The following is a 17,456-nucleotide window of genomic DNA, read 5'->3' as shown; positions in this document are numbered from 1 at the left end:
GATCCGCTTCCGTGTGTACGTGTGTGTGCGCGCAGCCAGATACGGCGCACGAATCACCGATGACTAAGGTGAAAGTGCATGTGTAGACGATTGCCGGTGCAGAGCCATCGTTTTTACCAATTTTCCTCCCTGGTTCCTGTTGAAATTTCGAACACCCATCCTGCCTTTTGCTTCATTTTTCAATCACCGTCTCTTGCTTTACCCGTTGATTGAAAATCAATCGACGTTTTTATTTGCTCGGTCGACGGATACCTTAACGACGATCGAATTACTCGGAGAAGTTAATATATTTCCTGACGTGAGAGCTAAGAGAAGACACGATCGCAAATGGGCTGTAAATTCTCCAATTGCAAAGTGGCTGCAATCATCAGAAAATTGTGAAGCTGCCTGTTGTATCTATTTCGTAAGAAAGCCTTTTTTCAAATAAAAAGTGAGATAGATTTTTCAAATTATTCTTTTATAGCCTTTTTTCATAGGCAAATTGGCAATTTCCACATATTTCATTAGTCTCAAAAGAATCGTGCACAGTTACCGGTTCGGATTGTTCAAACAATCGGTTTTCTATCCAATTGCTCTCGATTTAATGGTTTTACTCGAGGTCCAGCTTATTAACCCATTACGCTGGCCGTTGTGCCAACGATTAAACGGATCTCCGTTAATTTGTACCAGCTTCTAATGAAGCGAACCTTTGAAGATCGGGCCCGGAAGTACGGACTGGCTCTGCTGGCCTCATAATCCTGGACGATCGGTCGTTTAGCTCGTATTGTGAACGCGACACGAGACAACGAGTTCGCGTCGCGGCGGGAAACGGGATGAACAAGGAAAGAGAGAAGCGCGGACGCGAAAGATAACGGTTCGGAGCCAATCGATCGATTCGCGGAGGCTTTTGTTCGTCTACGGTTCCCGCTATCCAATTTAACTACTAGCTCTGTCACGCCGAAAGTGGTCGCAATCGAGCCGCTACCGTAAGAATCGACTTTATCTATTCGTGTCGAGATTTAAGGCATCGTAATTAATACAAGACAAATACCATCTGAATAGAAATTCAAGTTATTCCCTTATAATTAAATTCGTGGCACCGGTTAACCCTTGGACGGCGGACCATGGAGAGAGCCCGAATTATTTTCATTTTCCAAATTTTACACCGTTCCGTTAAAAATTAACATCCTTGTATACGTTTTATAAGTTTGGGTCACGACTGACCCAGACTCCGTTGTTCAAGGGTTAATCCCTAATCAGACAGAAAGTTAAGTCACCTTCGAGCAATGTCGCGAACTTGCGACTAATTAAGCGATCAAACATCGACCTCCGCGCGACGAACCGGAGACGGTGAGGAACATCTTTTTCGAGCAAGTATTTCAGTCTATGCCCGGTCTATAAATACGGTTAGCGTGTTCGTTCGCGCGAAACGCAGTGATGACCCTCGACGTATTCGCAGACACGGCTAGGACCGACGTCTATTGAGCTATTACACGCTTAAGTGGGAACAGGCTGACTGCAGTGGCGTGCCTTGCTGCTTTCGATGCGTGCGACGCGACGACCTCAAACTGGTAATCCGTACACGAATCCCCGGAGAGGACTACTCGCACGGCTGTTCGACCGGCGACCGGGGAGCTGGTTGAAGCGGAAACAGGAAGGCGGAGCGAGCCGGGATAAAGGGAATTGTAGGTGATTGACTGGTAACTCGTGGATAATTGGTAACTCGACCCGTACGCCTCACCTTCTCGCGAAATCTTTTCACGTCAATTTCTCACGGTTGATAACCAACGAGATTTAAGCTCGTTTATTAAGGAAAATTAATTTTTTTATCAGAGATGATCATCTGACGTTGTGAATTTATGGGCTTCAGAGTGTAACAGGATTAATACTTTGAGTACCAAACAAAAGTGATCGTTTCGAGTTTACTTAATTTCTTTCGATTTCGATCAATCGTTAATTCCGGACGTTAATGAGCCAGGGAGACAAGAAAATACAAGTCTCGAACATTAAGAGTTCCGGGACAGATCGTTAATTAGCACCGCCGGTATTCGGCTAGCCGTGTATCTCGAGCAAAGTTAAGCGTCCTCGAAAAGAATCTTACGGGGCGCAGGGAGAGGACGAAGGTTACGCCACTGTCGGGCATCCTGAAACCGTGGGGTGCGCGAGTGTCGCGCGGGGGGTTGGTTATTTCACGGTCCACTCGGTCCACTCACACCCCTTACAGGCGGTGGCGACGCTGGCAGCCCCTTTCCAAATCCACCCCTAAGAATTAATTCGAGAGAATCGTCCGGCGGCCGAGCGACAGCCACCTCTTCTGCTTCTCATCCGCCTCCCCCGGATCATCTTCTCCACCCTCTTCAACCTCTCGAATCTCTTTCTTTTCGTCTCTCCTCTCGTATTACCGTTCGCGTCGATCTAACTTACTCCCGGTCTGTCGTCTTGATAACGCAGTCGTTTCGAAGGGTCGAGATAAAGGAACAGGGCCAGAAGCGTCCTTAAAACCGGGGAACACGTTTTTCATTGTCTCCAGCTGAACGGACGATAAGGCTGATAAAGCTAATTTTTTCCGACCCTTGATTTCTCGTCGATTCAACAATCACGTTTCGAGATTTCTCGATCTTTCATTATTTCATATTTCATTTACAGCACCTGTTCTATAATTAACCCTTGAAATTATTTGAAATATTCTAATGGGAACGTAATAAACTCTCGAACGTCAGCGTGGAATTGGGTAGTCGGTGATTAACACGTGGGTTAAAATATTCTACTCATTAACGTCGATGTCAGAACGAACAGGCCAATATCCCTAACAAAATGCGCCAGGATCATATTTCGAGCTGGTCAGCGTCGAAAAGTCATCCATCAACGTTTTGACGTATAACGCGAGTCGATCTTCCAACGTCGCGGCAAACCTGGCTTCGTTTCAATAAAACTTTTCGCCGCCACTTAAAGAGATATAATCCCTTACTTTTCCACCACTTTCGCGGTCAATCTCCGCGTCCCATAAATTGAATCATACCAACCACTAAAGTCCTATTTTTCTTTTTCCCCCCAAGAAAAAATCTCCCTTGTAACCCGGTAACGATTCGTGGGAACGCGGAGAGGATCGGGCGCCTGTCTCGCGAGTGCTTTCTAATTTTATCATCAAAGCAAGGCGAGAGCAATTTTCCGTCGATTGAACGTGACTGGCTTTAAGGGAGGCCGACAACAAGCCCGGCCCTGTGTATCGCGAACCGTGCATGGAAAGCTGGATGAGAGTTTGAGCGGCTGAAAGCGACGAATATTCCTTCACCATCCGGCGGATCTAATGGTTCGGCTCGTTTAGCGCTCTCCCTGCTCGGTTTCCACGAAACTGTCGGCTACTTTCCTCGAGACGGACACACGCCTCCTCTCGAGAGAGCACGGGAAACCGATTGCCCGGCTCACGAGAGTTGATAAAGAAAAAGCGAACGAAATGGTAGCAAGCTGGAAGACAATTAGCCTTCTAATCCCGCGGATCCCTGGATCCCTGGGGTGTTTGAACAATGCGGACTGTCTGTTGCTAAAAATTAAGTAGAAATTTTCTCTACTTTGTTCTATAATACTTCTACTAGAAGCGGGCAAAGTTTTCGAAATTACAAGCTTCTATTTGAATTTTCAAATTTCAAAAATATTTTATACAAAGACCAGTAATTTCGAATACTCCCGCATCCTTGATATTTACCTTAGCGGAGATCACCGATCCTCAAGACAATCGATGTCTCGTGGAATTTGATCGACACGGATTGAATTCGAGGAGTTACGGTTATAAGGATAGCAAATTGTGAGAATGCAAAAGCAATTAGGTTCGACAAGGATTAAAATGGGTTAATGCAGAAAATCTGTGCTCGATTTGAGTTGCAGTAGAATCGATCAGACTAGATCGATCCTTCGTCTGGTCGCGCGTATGCTACGGGATAATCTGCGTGTATTTACTGGCAAAGGCTTACGAGTGTAACGTACGGTATTTATTTTACACAGGAACGTTGAACTGCGTTCCGAACGTGGTTCAGTTTTTGCGTTTCAGCACAAAAAATTGCTCACTAAATCCTTCTTTTTTTTTTTTCTCGTTCATCCATTCGCGACGTGCACAGACAACACGTCTCTTTCTCACCCTTATCACCTTATCGTTTTGATTCTCACGCACACCTTACAGCTACGAGCGTTTCCCCGATAAAATCTACTTCGTCTCGAAACGACTTCCATTTCGTATCGACCAACGGGTAATATGTTACAATGGCGGCGGGAAACTGCAGCTACGATTTTGCAGTTTCGCCTCGTTTCTTTTTTCGATCCGTCGCTGTCAGTCATCGCGTAACGCGACATAACGCGACACTGGGTTCGTTTAATTTCTTTTTTCACCCCCATCTCTGTTTTAATTAGATCCGAACGGGGAAGGTTTACGCGCGAGGCTGCGATCGAGCTGCTGTTATTCTTCGCTTACGTATCACCGGGTATTTATCTTTCCGCTTGGACGATGGATTGTCCAAATCCCCCTACCCTCTCGGTCGGCAACGAAATTTAAATGCCTCGACAATATCCTCCAAGAGATACGCTCGTTTTCTGCGCGTCACCCCGCGTAAACCGATTACCCTATCGGAAGCGCCCCACGTGCGACGACTTTGCTGACATCGAGCAGAAACAAGCAACGAATCGAGGCGCCTACGAAAATCAATGATTAACGTAACATCGATAACGCGTTCCTTTCATTTGCAAAAACTTAAAAACTTGATTTTTAAAAAACGGTTTAACGGTTTAAACGTACTTCAACGTCCAGTTCCTCCATTCCAAGAAACAAACAGCAAACATAAATTCCTCAGCTCGATCGATCGTACCATCCGGATACGTTCAGATGTCCTTTGCTTCTCGTCGAATCCAGCCAGCTTCCTCGACGATTACGAAGGCGACGATCACGATTGTCGAGTTCGCTACGCGTGCGGGTGCGTGTGCGGATGAGGATGCGACGATAGCGTCAAGCCGGTGGAGGATGGTGTGGAGGTAGGCGGTGGACCGGATGCAGTTGCTGGGCTGGCGGTTAGGTGATGACCGAAGAACGTCGGTCCTGTCGGAGGATAAGGTGGCGCGGCTGGGTGATAATAGCCAGGTGGCGGTGGTGGGACGGGTGGTGGATGATGGACGTGGGCATGAGGATGCGGATGGGTATGCGAATGTGGTAACGGATGTTGATGAGGATGCGCGGCGAACAGGAATGCCGGCGCGTAAGGCGAAGGATGCGGCGGCGTGGTGGGGACCGTTGGACTGTTCACGTCCAGGCCAGGATTCTGTTTCTTCCACTTGGTTCGTCGATTCTGGAACCATATCTTCACCTGGGTCTCCGTCAACGAGAGGGACAGAGCCAGATTCAGTCTCTCGCAAACCGACAGGTATCTAGTGGTTTTGAATTTGTTCTCCAACGCTACCAGTTGTTCGTAAGTGAACGCCGTCCTGGCTCTCCTCGGTTTCCCACCGGTGCTACCGCCACCGCTGGTGCCATTTTGACCGGCTTGATTCTGTCCCTGACATCCCTGCGCTTGCACGCTGCTCGACGACGACGAGGACGAGGAAGATTGTCTCTTCTTACAATTCGACGATCCTACGTTGCTGCTGGCTGCCGTGCTGTTATCCCGGCCAGCGTTCGAGGAATCCTGATCGGTTACCCTCATCTCCACGTCCTCCTCGTCTTCGTCCTCCTCCGGCTCCTCGTCCATATCCTCCATCCCCGTGTCCGGTGTACCCTCCTCGTCCTCTTGGCCGCTGCCGCAGGCGAACTCGCCCCGCGAGTCCCCATCTGAAAATAATAACCGAACGTATCAGCGTGAGTGTCTCGCGGCGGAAGATTATCGGGCAAAGGAAAGCGATACGGTGTTGCGTGACGAAAATTGATTACAACGGGGGATGAAATTGCGCCACGGGTGTCGTTTTACCTATGACGGAACGGTAACGCGAGCCCGGTCGCTCTTTCACACCCTGTCTAGCCCTGGTACAACGAAGGACGCGTTGACGCGCCGATTCGATACCATGGATTAACGTACCTCTGTCGTGATGATATTTATGATAGAATAGATGGCACCTTTTGTTTCGGCGTTACATAGAAGCTAATGAAATTTGATTACAAATTAAATAGGTGTAGACTGTAACCAGGATAATTCCTCACGGTCCTCGATTCGGTGGAAAGCTTACGCTTCAGGAATAATACCCGTTTCACGGCTCGTTCTCGCAGAAAACAGTCGGAGGAGAGGAACGGAATAGAGATCCCTTTTGCGGGGGAAACCCTTTTCACCAGTTCGCCGCGGGAATAGGCTCGCGGCCAGGAACGCGAGCACTGCGAACGTTTGTTCGGGGCAATCAGTTTAACGAGCGTGTCGCCCGTCCGACCGCAAAAGCACGTCCCGCGCCGCGTATCGACGCGCGTTTAATTTAATTTTTGTTTGCTCGAGACGGGTTAATCGCGAAAAGGTACTCGGAAAGATTTCAGACGAGGACGGAGCCGAACGACCGACCGAAACGACACCGAATCCCGAGCCGACAAACGATTGAAACCCGCGAGAGAGGAACGTCCGCCGGCCGTGCCGTTCTCGTAAACGAGGGAAAGAGAAAGAGAGCGGCCAATCGTTCGCTCAATGAGAGAGGAGATTGGAGATTCAATCAGCACGCAGATGTCCCGGGGACAGATATTCCCTGGCTCTGGTCCGTGGAGGTTGGGGATAGGTTGCCGGATAAAATCAGAGAGAGAGAGAGAGAGAGAGGAGGGATACAGGGGTGAGATTGAAAGAGACGGACATGGCGAGGAGGCGAAGATACGAGAGCAAAGGAAAAAAGAGATGTTCAAACGAGAGAGAAAGGGATAAAAGATAACCAGGGAGAGAGACAGTGAGACTTTATCCGAATTGGCGTGGCTCGTGGCCCATAGCCCGTAGCCTAGCACCGTGGCTGGGGGGTTGGAAGTCCGTAGGGGGCGACGGATCGAGAAGGTTTACGCCGTAATGGGATTTGTATCTCGTTAACGCGCGATCGTTCTTGCCCCGTCGTACAGGCCGCCAACCGCCTACGTATCTCTCTTCTTCTCTCCTTTTCCTCTTTCTTTACCTATTTTCCATCAGTGGCCTCCTATCTTTTTCAACCGTTCGTCCGAGGCCAGAGGACACGCCTCTTTTTCTCTCTCTGTCGATTGATTGCGTCTAATTAAATTGCGTAATTTATATTGTTCCTCGGTCGTCTCTTTCCACCGATTGCTAGCTCGCTGTCGGGATTTTCATCGTCCACCCTGCTGAACCATTGTTCGCGGTTTCCTTCGGCACGTTCATTCTCTCTTAAACGTTCTTGGAGGAAATTTCATTTTTCTGTATAATCGATCATGATGACCATCGCGAAACGTTTCGAGCAATTAAATCTAGATGCATCTCGATGTAACGTGTAGACTCTTCTCGAGTTTATCGAGTTTTTATTGCGTTAGGAACGATTGGAAAGCATTTATCTCGTTTAGATCTTCTTCATTAACCACGATCGGGGTTCCGTGCGAGAGAAACGATCGGGGTGTTCACCGTACGTCCCAAGGGGTCGCGGTAAGGGTGCACAGGGGACGACGAGCTCGTAGGACCGAACAGTCAGGAATACTTATTTCGGTTTTCCTCATTAAGCACAATGACAGCGTTTGACATCGAGTGGTACGATTTGGGAATAAAGCCCGGTCCCTTTGGTGGGTGAAGTTGAAACGAGCCTTTTGGATCGAAGCCTAGTAACGCGAATCGATGCCACTAATATTACCCGACAAAAGTAAAAAGAGAACATTCGATCGTGAGTGACCCAATTGGAAGGTCTAAACTCTGTTTGACAAACGTTCAGCTAATTATATACGATTTAATTCGGACGTACGGCGTGTCCGTAGGTATATGAATCTATAAAGATAAATTTGGAACACATGGTCACGTGTCTGGAGTCTGCGGAGGGAAAATATTGTTACGACGATGATCGATCCAATGGGGGGGTTGAAATTGCTTCTATTAGCGGTGATTTACGAGCATTCGAGTGTGAATTAAATACCTAGAATATATTTCAAAACACAGAGTGTCTCGATAAGATGTGTACACGCTTTATTACCATATATACAATAGTATATATTTCAACTCGTAAAAGTCGAGAAGCACCGCCATGAGCAAAGAATTGTGCTCACATTATGGTTTATTTATCTCAGTTACAGTTCGCACGCATCAGGGAACACTGCAGTAAAAATCGTATACAAATCTGCACCATGCCTCTTATCAAGACACGAGACACGAAAATACGAGCAATTATCATATTATTTCTTGAAACTGAAACAATGCTCCACCACGAGGATGGAACAATACCCTGGACGTAACTGTGGTAGAAATCGTTCCCTTAACGAGCCGGCGCGATAACATCGCTCGTTTCGATAAGAAAAGCAAGGAAGCCGTAAGAGGTGGGCAACGTTTAACGGTATCCAAGCCGGCGGTAATTACAATTTTTCCAGAAATCTAGCGGAAAATCCGGGAGATTTCGAATCACGAGGCAGGGGAAACGAGGGGGTGTGAGAGTTTCTTCGAGGACGACGGTGTGTGCCAAAGGGGGACGTGGGTACGGGATGAGAGAAATTGAAGGGCGAGGGGTTCTGCGGCGGGAAGAGGAAGAGAGAGAAGTCATTATGATGCAGAAGAGCCAATTTTCTGGGCGGCTTGGCGCGATGCGACGCGATACGGCGCGATGCTGCGCGATTATCATAACAACCGACGATATTATTCCGTCGCCGGATTTGCCAGCAGGGCGGAAAGAGAGGGGTGGCAGCGTGGAGAGGACTCGTCGCTAGCAGCAGTCGAAACGGATTTCGCCGATCGGTCTGGCTCTGATGCACTTTTAATGGGAAACCCTGACCAGCCTGGAAGATGGATGACCCGAGAATCGTGTAATCCCGATTTCATCGCCACGGATCGATCCACATTCTACTCTCATTCCCCTTTTATCCTTTATATCTTCTTTTTTTTTTTTAATTACAAGCTTTATGTAACAACTGTATGATCATAAACATCGATTAATTTCTCTTCCACATTAAAGTAATTATAGGAAAATGATTCTGTTTCTTAAATGACCACATCCTAGTCTCATCATAATTGCCTTTTTTGTCTTGTTCATGATCCGATTGGGCATTGATCGGTAGAAATCTTGTATTCGTTCCTTCTGCTTCATTCGAACGACAGCGTTCGCGATTAGGCAGAATTCCAAGAGAGTGGAGATTTTTTCGATCGGTCGAAGATCGGCTTGGTTGGTCGATTTCGTTTGCAGCCAGTGTCCCGTACCGGGATAAAGGGACGATAATGATGGGGTTCAAGGACTGGTTAACGCAGATTAGCGGAGCAATTTGTCACGCTCCGACAGGCCACCCTCGCGAACCTCCCCTCCCCTTTGGCCCGCTCTTCTGTTCCTCATCCAACCCACCCCCCCAGATACTCTGTTCTCTCTCTTTCTACACGCTGGCTCCTTCGCTACGTTTCTACGTCGTTTCACCCCCTTCGTCGGATGCCTCTCCTTCGAGCTTATCGGCACCAGGGATTCTTCCTCTTATCTGTCCGCCAGACTCCATTAAATTCGAAAGTCAACTGTGAAATTGGGATCGAGCTCGCGGACCGGCTCTGAATTCGATCATCGGACGGAGATAAGCTTTCCGTGGCAGATGACTTCCGAGGAATTTAATGAAACGAATTAATCGATTCAAGTTTCGCAATTTTATCCGTCCAACGAATGTCCACGGCTCCCTGGGTACACGTTAATCGTCCGCGTCGTCAAATAATCGTCACGATTATAGTCACCCTTAATGGTAGAAGGGTTAAGCGGATCAGGAGCGAAACGAATCGCGTAAGTAGAGCGTTAGAAGCGACGTTCGGTCCCCGTGTTCCGAGTAACGCGTCTACATCATCACTTTTGTCGGAATACACGCAAATAACTCTGAAACGGACGATATTGCACGCTGCTCGGTGAACAAGCCATCTTTCTCGAGGCTAAAGTTAGAACGAGGAAGAAGCGAGAGAGTGGTCGGGTGGAGAGAACGAAGCGGAGGATGAAAAAATCTCGTTCAAGATCATGGGATCTCGCGAAGACGAGGCCCATATGTTCGACCGAGAAAAAGGCGAAACGATGGGCCGTGTTTTGGCGAAACGGTTACCACGTCGGAAGAGCCGCGACCAAAGAGGAAGCAATAAAGATGCTGGATGCAGTTTTGCGATAGAAAAAGCCCGCGGGATTAAGGGGACTTTCGGTGACATCGAGCCAAGGAGACGCAGTCACTTGAAAGCGAGTAATTCTTGGACATTAATCGACCGGTTAGAGTGGATCTTCGGCGACAATGTTCTAGTGAAATTAATGGAATGAAATTTGTATCTGTTGTTAACAATAAAGTTGTCTTCTTTCAAAATTAATCATTCAGAAATCATTAATCCTTTATGCCCTTCGGTTGATAATTAATTAGCATTTAATAAAAACAAATTCATAAAAATATTTGAAGAGTAATAAATTCCATAAAACGTGTAGTTATTCATAGTAAACGAAGTGTTAATTAATCTCGCGGTAGAAAAATCCTGATTTTCAATCGTAAAGTATTAAAAAATTACAGTTTTATCAGTTTATCATTGATTCCATTGAACTATCCGCGCTTTACGAATGCAAGAACGTTTTAAATAATCTTGATCATCGCACTGTTGTTTACTAGGAACTTAGCGAACCTACGAAATTCCTTCGCGCCTATCTTTAATGAAACCATTAGAAGCCGCTGAAAAACTACCCCTCTTACCAATACAACAGAACAACCCGGATAATCCTATTTGACGTCTGATTGCGCACGCAGTCTATCGAAATCACTTGGTCGGTTGTATTCAAGAGAAACCAGGATTAAAATCACCTTCGTGGACGCTGTCGGTCCTCCTGTGTCGTCTATGGTGAACGCGACTGTGGATGACACGTCCGCCGGTAAACTTGTTAGGATCCAATATGTTCTCCACCGAGAACGCGAGGCACCGTTTGTTCGCTTGCACGGTGCTGGCGGTCGTGGTGATGCTACCGGTCGAGGTGGCGGTCGTTCGTGCCGCGTTACCGGAAGTGCAGACGGTCATCACGGTGGAAGCAGCTGCGGCATGCGCGGATATATACACAGGAGTCCCATGGCCGGTAGTTTGGCCACCGCTCTGAACACAGGAGAAAGGATGCACGCCACGATTCGCGAACGGATTAAGGAACTGATCAGACCCGCTACCCCTTGACGAAGGGGCGGTTAGGTCCACCGGGCTACTGGGGTTGCTCTCGTCGACTTCGTCGCGACACACGTCAACCTCAACGTCTTCGTCCTCCTGATAATTTCCGTTCCGACTTCCAGGGTGCACTTCTTCATCCTCTTCCTCTTGATCCTCCTCGTCCTCTTCGTCCTCGACGATGTTCCTTCTGGACGCGTTTCGTTCCTGCTCAGGATCCTCGTCCTCCTCCTCGTCTTGTTCCTCTTCCTCCTCGATCTCCGTGTCCATCCTCTTCTCCCTGCTGGTGACGTCCATCTCGTGGAACGGAGGATCCTTATCGACGGGACGCAGGATCGGGGAAGTGGAGGGCGAATGTTGCTGTCGCACGTTCTCGTATCGTACGAAAGGTTCGCTGGTACGTACGTGGAGCAACACGTGCCTCCTTTCTTGAGGCGGTAGCGACAAGCCGGCACGCATATCGGCTTCCTCGCGCGGTACGACGACCGGTCCTAAAGGCGACACGGTCCTGCCCTCCTGCATCCTCCACATAACCCAGCCTTCTCTCCTTTACCTGACTTCTCGACCCTTCATCTCGCGGTCCAGACGGATACACTTTTCGAGAAGTTCGACGAACACCTCGATCACCTGCGACACCACTGACACCGACGGCATCACATTCTCTACTCCAGGCTCATCTCACTAATCCTTCAACTAATCACACTCCGAGCGGTTAAGGATACACCAATGATCCTATCGTTCTGTCAATCTCGCGAGAACCGTATCACCGAACTAGTTGAAACACCGTACGCAGAGGGATGGGCGGGGGAGGTGAATCGCACCGGGGGTTAAGACGAATCCTACGCGTCGGTTGATCCTGCGATCAGCGTGGTCGCGCGATTAGCAGTGTCTTTGGTAGGCAGAAGCCGCGCGCGTTCCGTAAAATCTGCTCTCGGGACTTGCACGTAGAGCCATGGTGGCTGAATAGGTGGTATATCGTCGTATTATTAGTACCGAAGAACCGTCGTAGGAACGTAGCCGCAGTGGCAAGCGAGGAAACCCCCGAGGTGGGGGGGTTGTTCCGCCTCGAATGGGCGTGTCCAACCCCTGGCCAGCTTACCAGAAAGCCCTCGCGTCGTTCTAGAGGGCGTGTACCCGGTCTGTGTTGTACGGGGGTTGCGCGCACACACGTGCTATCCCCCCCCGCGGTTCTTCGTGGTGGGTGTCCGAGCGATTCTCGGTCCGTAGATGTGTGGGAGTTCGTAGGTGGTCGGGAACGTACACGATCGCACGAAGATGCACCCAGACAACGTTCAACGACTGAATGGACGGGCACGAACACGAAACGGAGCCGCGTGCAGACGTTTCGCGGCCCCACGAGCGAGCTTTCGCCAGATACTCGGGTATGTACACACAGAGTCTACCTTTTCCTCCCTCCGTTGCTCTATCCAGCCCACTCTCACCCCACCCTTCTACCCGGCTCCGCGATCAGACCGGCTAAAGTGGTTTGTCTTTGATTTAACCACCACCGCCGCCGCCGCCGCCGTTGCCGATGGAGGAACGCTTTTCCCTCCACGCGCCTTCCCATCGTTCAACGTTTCCCGAGGAAACGTGTGTGCGAAGGAGTCGCACGCTTTGCTAGTTCTCGGTATTCGTGATCGCGAAACGCCGTTGGGTTTGTCGATGATCTTGGTGTGTATGTCAGCGGAGGCGGGACGCATCCTGCTCCTCTCCTAGGATCCTTGTGTACAGTTATCGTACCGGGAGTATAATCGTGGCTATGCTGGGTATCCGTGACTCTGTCTGACTGGATACCCTCTTCCTCGCACGTAATTTCGCTCCTTGTCTTCCTCCACGGTGTCTTTAACTTGGAAGGAAGGCGAGCAAGCCAGGACCAATACTGTGTACCTATGGCTGGCTAGTCGACCGACCAACGGATAGACGAGCTATTGCTAGCGTTGCTAGTGTTGCCGTCGCTGGTGATGGTAGTGATGGTGCTGTTGCTGCTACCACCGCCGCCGCCGCTCTTAACTCGGCGCACGGATATTGTTTACCCGACCATTTAGGTAATTGCTGGCCTACCGCCCTGCCAGCCAATCGAACGTAACCGGCGGATGAGCCTGCAATACCGAGCCCACCCTTTACCCCTCTTCGCTATCCTTCTCCCTCTGACTCTCTTCTCTCTTCTCATCGCGATTTTTCCCCTTTTTCCCTCTCTTTCTTCTCTCTCCCTCTAGCTCTCCGTCCCTTTTATTTGCCGTTCGATTCGCGTTCATGTCGGAGCTACCCTCGAATCGTCATCGAATTAGCTCGGGCCCAATCGTTCGGCGAGATTGACGCCACTACTCTGCTGGCCGATCATCGATTCTTTCCACGAAATTGGATAGATACGTATACCTGGTTACGCTTTTCTCTGCCTACGTCCACCCACATCTGATCGTTTCGATGGTCGATCAAGCATGTAGCGACGAATGTCGTCGACGATGTAGGAAAGGTTACAAAAACGTACGGGCGATTCCAATTAGCCGAGGAAACTGATAAGGGTCTGATTCGTTTGTCTCAAAAGTGCGTAAGCTTTGTTATCGACCTCGGGTCACGTACGCCAGGTTTTTATCAAAGGAAGAAAATATAATGATAAAACCAAGAGGAAACGATTGATAATCGTGTTAAGCGATTTAAAGTAGATACCGACGCTAATTTTCTCTGTCTTTTTATTCTTTGCCGGTCGTTAATTTAACCGGCTGAAAAGCTGGCGGTCAAGCACCTCCGCTGATCCCCGTTAATAAGCTGTAATAATAGGTAGAGCGCGTGAGAGTTGGCTCTCTCGTAGCGAATCGATAGCATAATGAAGCAGATCAAATATTTATAATCCGACGGTCGCTTTATCGGCCGCGTTTTACTTCGTACGTACAGATGTTCCTGGCGCGCCGGTGAACGGTAATATATAAACGTAATCGTATCTCGTTTTCCCTGGCACATCGGCCGGGAGAATGATTTTCACTCCGGGCAAATAGCCGTGGCTGCCGACTAATTTTCGCGTACGAGCCGGCCCCGGCTAATGAGCATTATCGTAAATTTATTTCAGCCCGTCTCTCCGGCCACCGCATAAGAACTAACAAATTAATTTAATTCGTAAATGACACGTACGCCGCGGCACGGTGAATTTACTGCATTCAATGCCACGTCGTGCCGAGCCGTGCCAGGCTGTAGCTCAATTTGCAGCCGGCCACCAAAGCTTAATTAAAAATTTACACCGACAATGTAACCGCGTGTGAGCCGGCTACCGCGCGTGCCGTGCTTGCTCGCTTTAAACCGTCTCTGACAAAAGCCTTCTTAAGCGACAAATCGAGAAATACAAAGAGCGGCAAAGCGGAGGCGTTGAATATGCTGGAGATATTAAGAATGGTTTGTTGAAATTAGTAATTGGCTTAGGTACTTTGCAAATTTGAAGTTTTCTATGTAAAATTATTTCATAAATAAAAATCTGTAGTGGTAGGGTGAAAAAGAAAAAAAGAAAGCAACTGTTAATCGTTGAATAACCTTGGTATAAGGGTTGCGATGTCGCAGGTGAGCACGCTACCGGATTACCCTACCTGCCAAAGTGATGTGGGTTTAGGCGAGCGTTCCTAATAGTTCTGAAACGGTACACGAGTCGAGGAGTAAAGCTAGGCGGATAGATGGATGGCTAGACCGGCGAAAGGAGGTAGGAACTAAGACTGGTAGAAAGTTGGATAGAGATGGATCTATAGACGGAGGTAGAGCTAGGACAGAGAAGAGTTGATAGTGGTGGACGATCGAGTAGAGGAAGACGTAAATATACAGGGTGTATCATAATATTAAAATTTTACATTAATATTTAATCCCTATTAAAAAAAAAAAAAGAACAATATATAATAACAATAAGTAAGGTTGTGCATGAGATATCAAACTCTGATTAAAAAGAGATAATTGAACAAAGCGCCCTATTAATAAAAAACCTTACTAAAAGTCAGAAATAGCTGTAACTCAGAAGAAAATCAAACAAAAGAAACGTTTATATTAATTTTCTTACTATTTATGTATACCGGATCCACTATCATTACGTTCGAATGTTATGATACACCCTATAGAGAATAAGAGATGATAGGCGAAACAGAGAGGTAGATAGAAGGTGGTCCTTCACCCCCGCAGGGTGGGGTAGTTTGGAACGGAGATCGAACAGACCAGCCGTGACCAATTTGCGCCCGTTCGTGCTCCCGATTCTGATCCCGATCCCGTCCACCGTCCACTCACACTATACCCGTTCCCTGTGCACCTACACGAATCGGGGGCAATGCGGACCTGTGACAAGCTGGATCTTCCTGGCACGAGGACCCCTTGTTCGACAGGGTCAACGATGCCAAAAGATAACCGTCAGAGAGAAAAGTCGCCGATGCGTTGTCGCTCGTTGTACACCGGTCACCCCAAAAGTTTCATGCCTATCTGGACCGACGACACCGTCACCCACCACCTCTATTCGCGCCACGATAATTGGCCAATTAAAACCGGCCGAGAGCGTTCGAGTTACCTGGCATCCGATAATTATACGGTATCCTCGTGGTGGTTCAACCACGTATCCACGCGACCAAACGGCGGGAGGGGTGTTTGGAAAGGGTGATTCGCCTGACGGCTCGAAGGAGAGGAAGGATCAGACGCGAAAGGAGGGAGTCAGGAGGCTGCCTACGGAGGAAACGGGGTTGTCGGAATCGACTATTCCGATTACGTGGTTTTGGATTCTACGAGTCCCTTTCTCTCCACCTGATTCCTCTCGTTCTCTCTTTCCCCGGTATCCTTGTTTCACCACCCCTCTTAGAGTCCTTCCCTCTTCGACGTCCTGTCCTCTTCTACGTAAATCAATGCGGCTAGCACGCCCTCTCCTTAACCCCGTGACGCATGACTGGAATATTCCTCGGATCTCTGCGTTCATCCGTGCTCCATGTTTACCTGGACTACGTTTTTCCTGTATCCGGTAGAACGGTACCTTTGATTCGAGTTGGAGAATCGTGAAACGGCCGGGTAGCGATCGACAGCTCGTTACGCCGAGATGTTAATTGATTCGATTTCTCGGCGAAAGGAAAAGGGAATTTTCTCCGCTCTCCCTTGGATGTAACTTACGGTGGCATGAGATTGGTCGGACCCTATGCTACCAAGGGTCGATACCATCCCTCTTCGTCTTCAGATTATGACAAGTCGAAGCAACGAGGCAATTCATAGCTGACCATCGATGTTTAACTTGTATAATGTTCTAATTTTTCTTTGTACATAAAAATCATTTTACTTTATTCACCAATCGCGACGTGCGTGTCGTTAAAAATCTGTTTCACTTTGATTCATTCCAGAAGCGAATGATTGATCGTTTATCTCTAATTAGAGATCGGGCGAGTCTTGAAAAAGTAGATGAAATTACGCGTGACACGAGCGGAAATTAGGTTCGTGGAGAACAGAATGATGTATGATCGTTATACTTCAGTAACCTTAGCGACAACCGCGTTAAGATACTCCTAACGGTTGCTCTATTTCCGATGGAGTCGTTTCTTCTACGAGCTAATTATCCTCTTAATTAAAAGCATAGTTCTCGTTGACGTTTCATTTGCTCTCTTAAAGAAGCTCGAAACGACAAAAAAGAAACAACTGAATGCCTTTTCGTGTGTCCAACGTTTCAAACTTGTTTTTCCTATCGGCCCACCGTATAACACGATATGACTTATAACGCGTAATTGGGTAAACGTTAATTGTTCGCAATTACCGTATCGCAATTAACATTTTCTATAGACTATTGAACATCGATTGACGTTAATTACTAAGCCACCCTTTGTTTAATAAAGCTCGTTTTCAAACGATTATTGCGCCGCCGCGTATCGAACTGTTATTAGGGGGTACAAAGGGAATTGAAACTTTAGTAAGGCGAGCAATTTAAGTATACATGGTGTTTCAGAAGTGAAATCGAATATTTTCAATAGAAATATAAAAACGATTGATTTTTTTAATCGAGTTAAACGTCGCTTTCTGGAAATGGGTTATAATCGCAGGATGAAAATTATCGTACAATCGAAAGAATCTCTGAAACAATTATTTCGTATCTTCGAAATTCCAACAGGGACATCGATGAAAGGATTACGATCAAGCGGACAGCGCGGTAGAATTTACGCGTCCCCGCAGAGTTCCGGTCGGATCAAAGATGAGCCACATGCTCGGCAGATCGGGAACAATGGC

The 17,456-nt window shown here is 48.0% G+C and overlaps 1 protein-coding gene across 1 annotated transcript; it reads right to left on the bottom strand.

Moving 5' to 3' along the window:
- Nucleotides 1-3,828: 3,828 nt before the first annotated feature.
- Nucleotides 3,829-12,515, bottom strand: LOC117603707 (uncharacterized). The gene is made up of 2 exons (XM_034323111.2): nucleotides 10,901-12,515; nucleotides 3,829-5,785 (listed from the first exon to the last, which is right to left on the bottom strand). The coding sequence occupies exons 1-2, from the start codon at nucleotides 11,775-11,777 to the stop codon at nucleotides 4,926-4,928; spliced, it is 1,737 nt and encodes a 578-aa protein (XP_034179002.2). The 5' UTR covers nucleotides 11,778-12,515; the 3' UTR covers nucleotides 3,829-4,925.
- Between the last annotated feature and the right edge of the window lie 4,941 nt (nucleotides 12,516-17,456).

The sequence above is a fragment of the Osmia lignaria genome, chromosome 11, assembly GCF_051020975.1.
Source record: "Osmia lignaria lignaria isolate PbOS001 chromosome 11, iyOsmLign1, whole genome shotgun sequence".
In the NCBI taxonomy this organism is placed as follows: Eukaryota; Metazoa; Arthropoda; class Insecta; order Hymenoptera; family Megachilidae; genus Osmia; species Osmia lignaria.
The sequence above is the reverse complement of the archived record's forward strand: the minus strand, read 5'-3'. Positions and strand labels throughout refer to the sequence as shown.

What these genes read in the sequence shown, in the direction of transcription:
- LOC117603707 (XM_034323111.2), bottom strand. Translation starts at nt 11,777, where the DNA reads ATGTGGAGGATGCAGGAGGGCAGGACCGTGTCGCCTTTAGGACCGGTC. An exon ending in GACCGACAGCGTCCACGAAG is followed by an intron (nt 5,786 to 10,900) that starts GTGATTTTAATC and finishes TATTATTTTCAG; the next exon opens with ATGGGGACTCGCGGGGCGAG.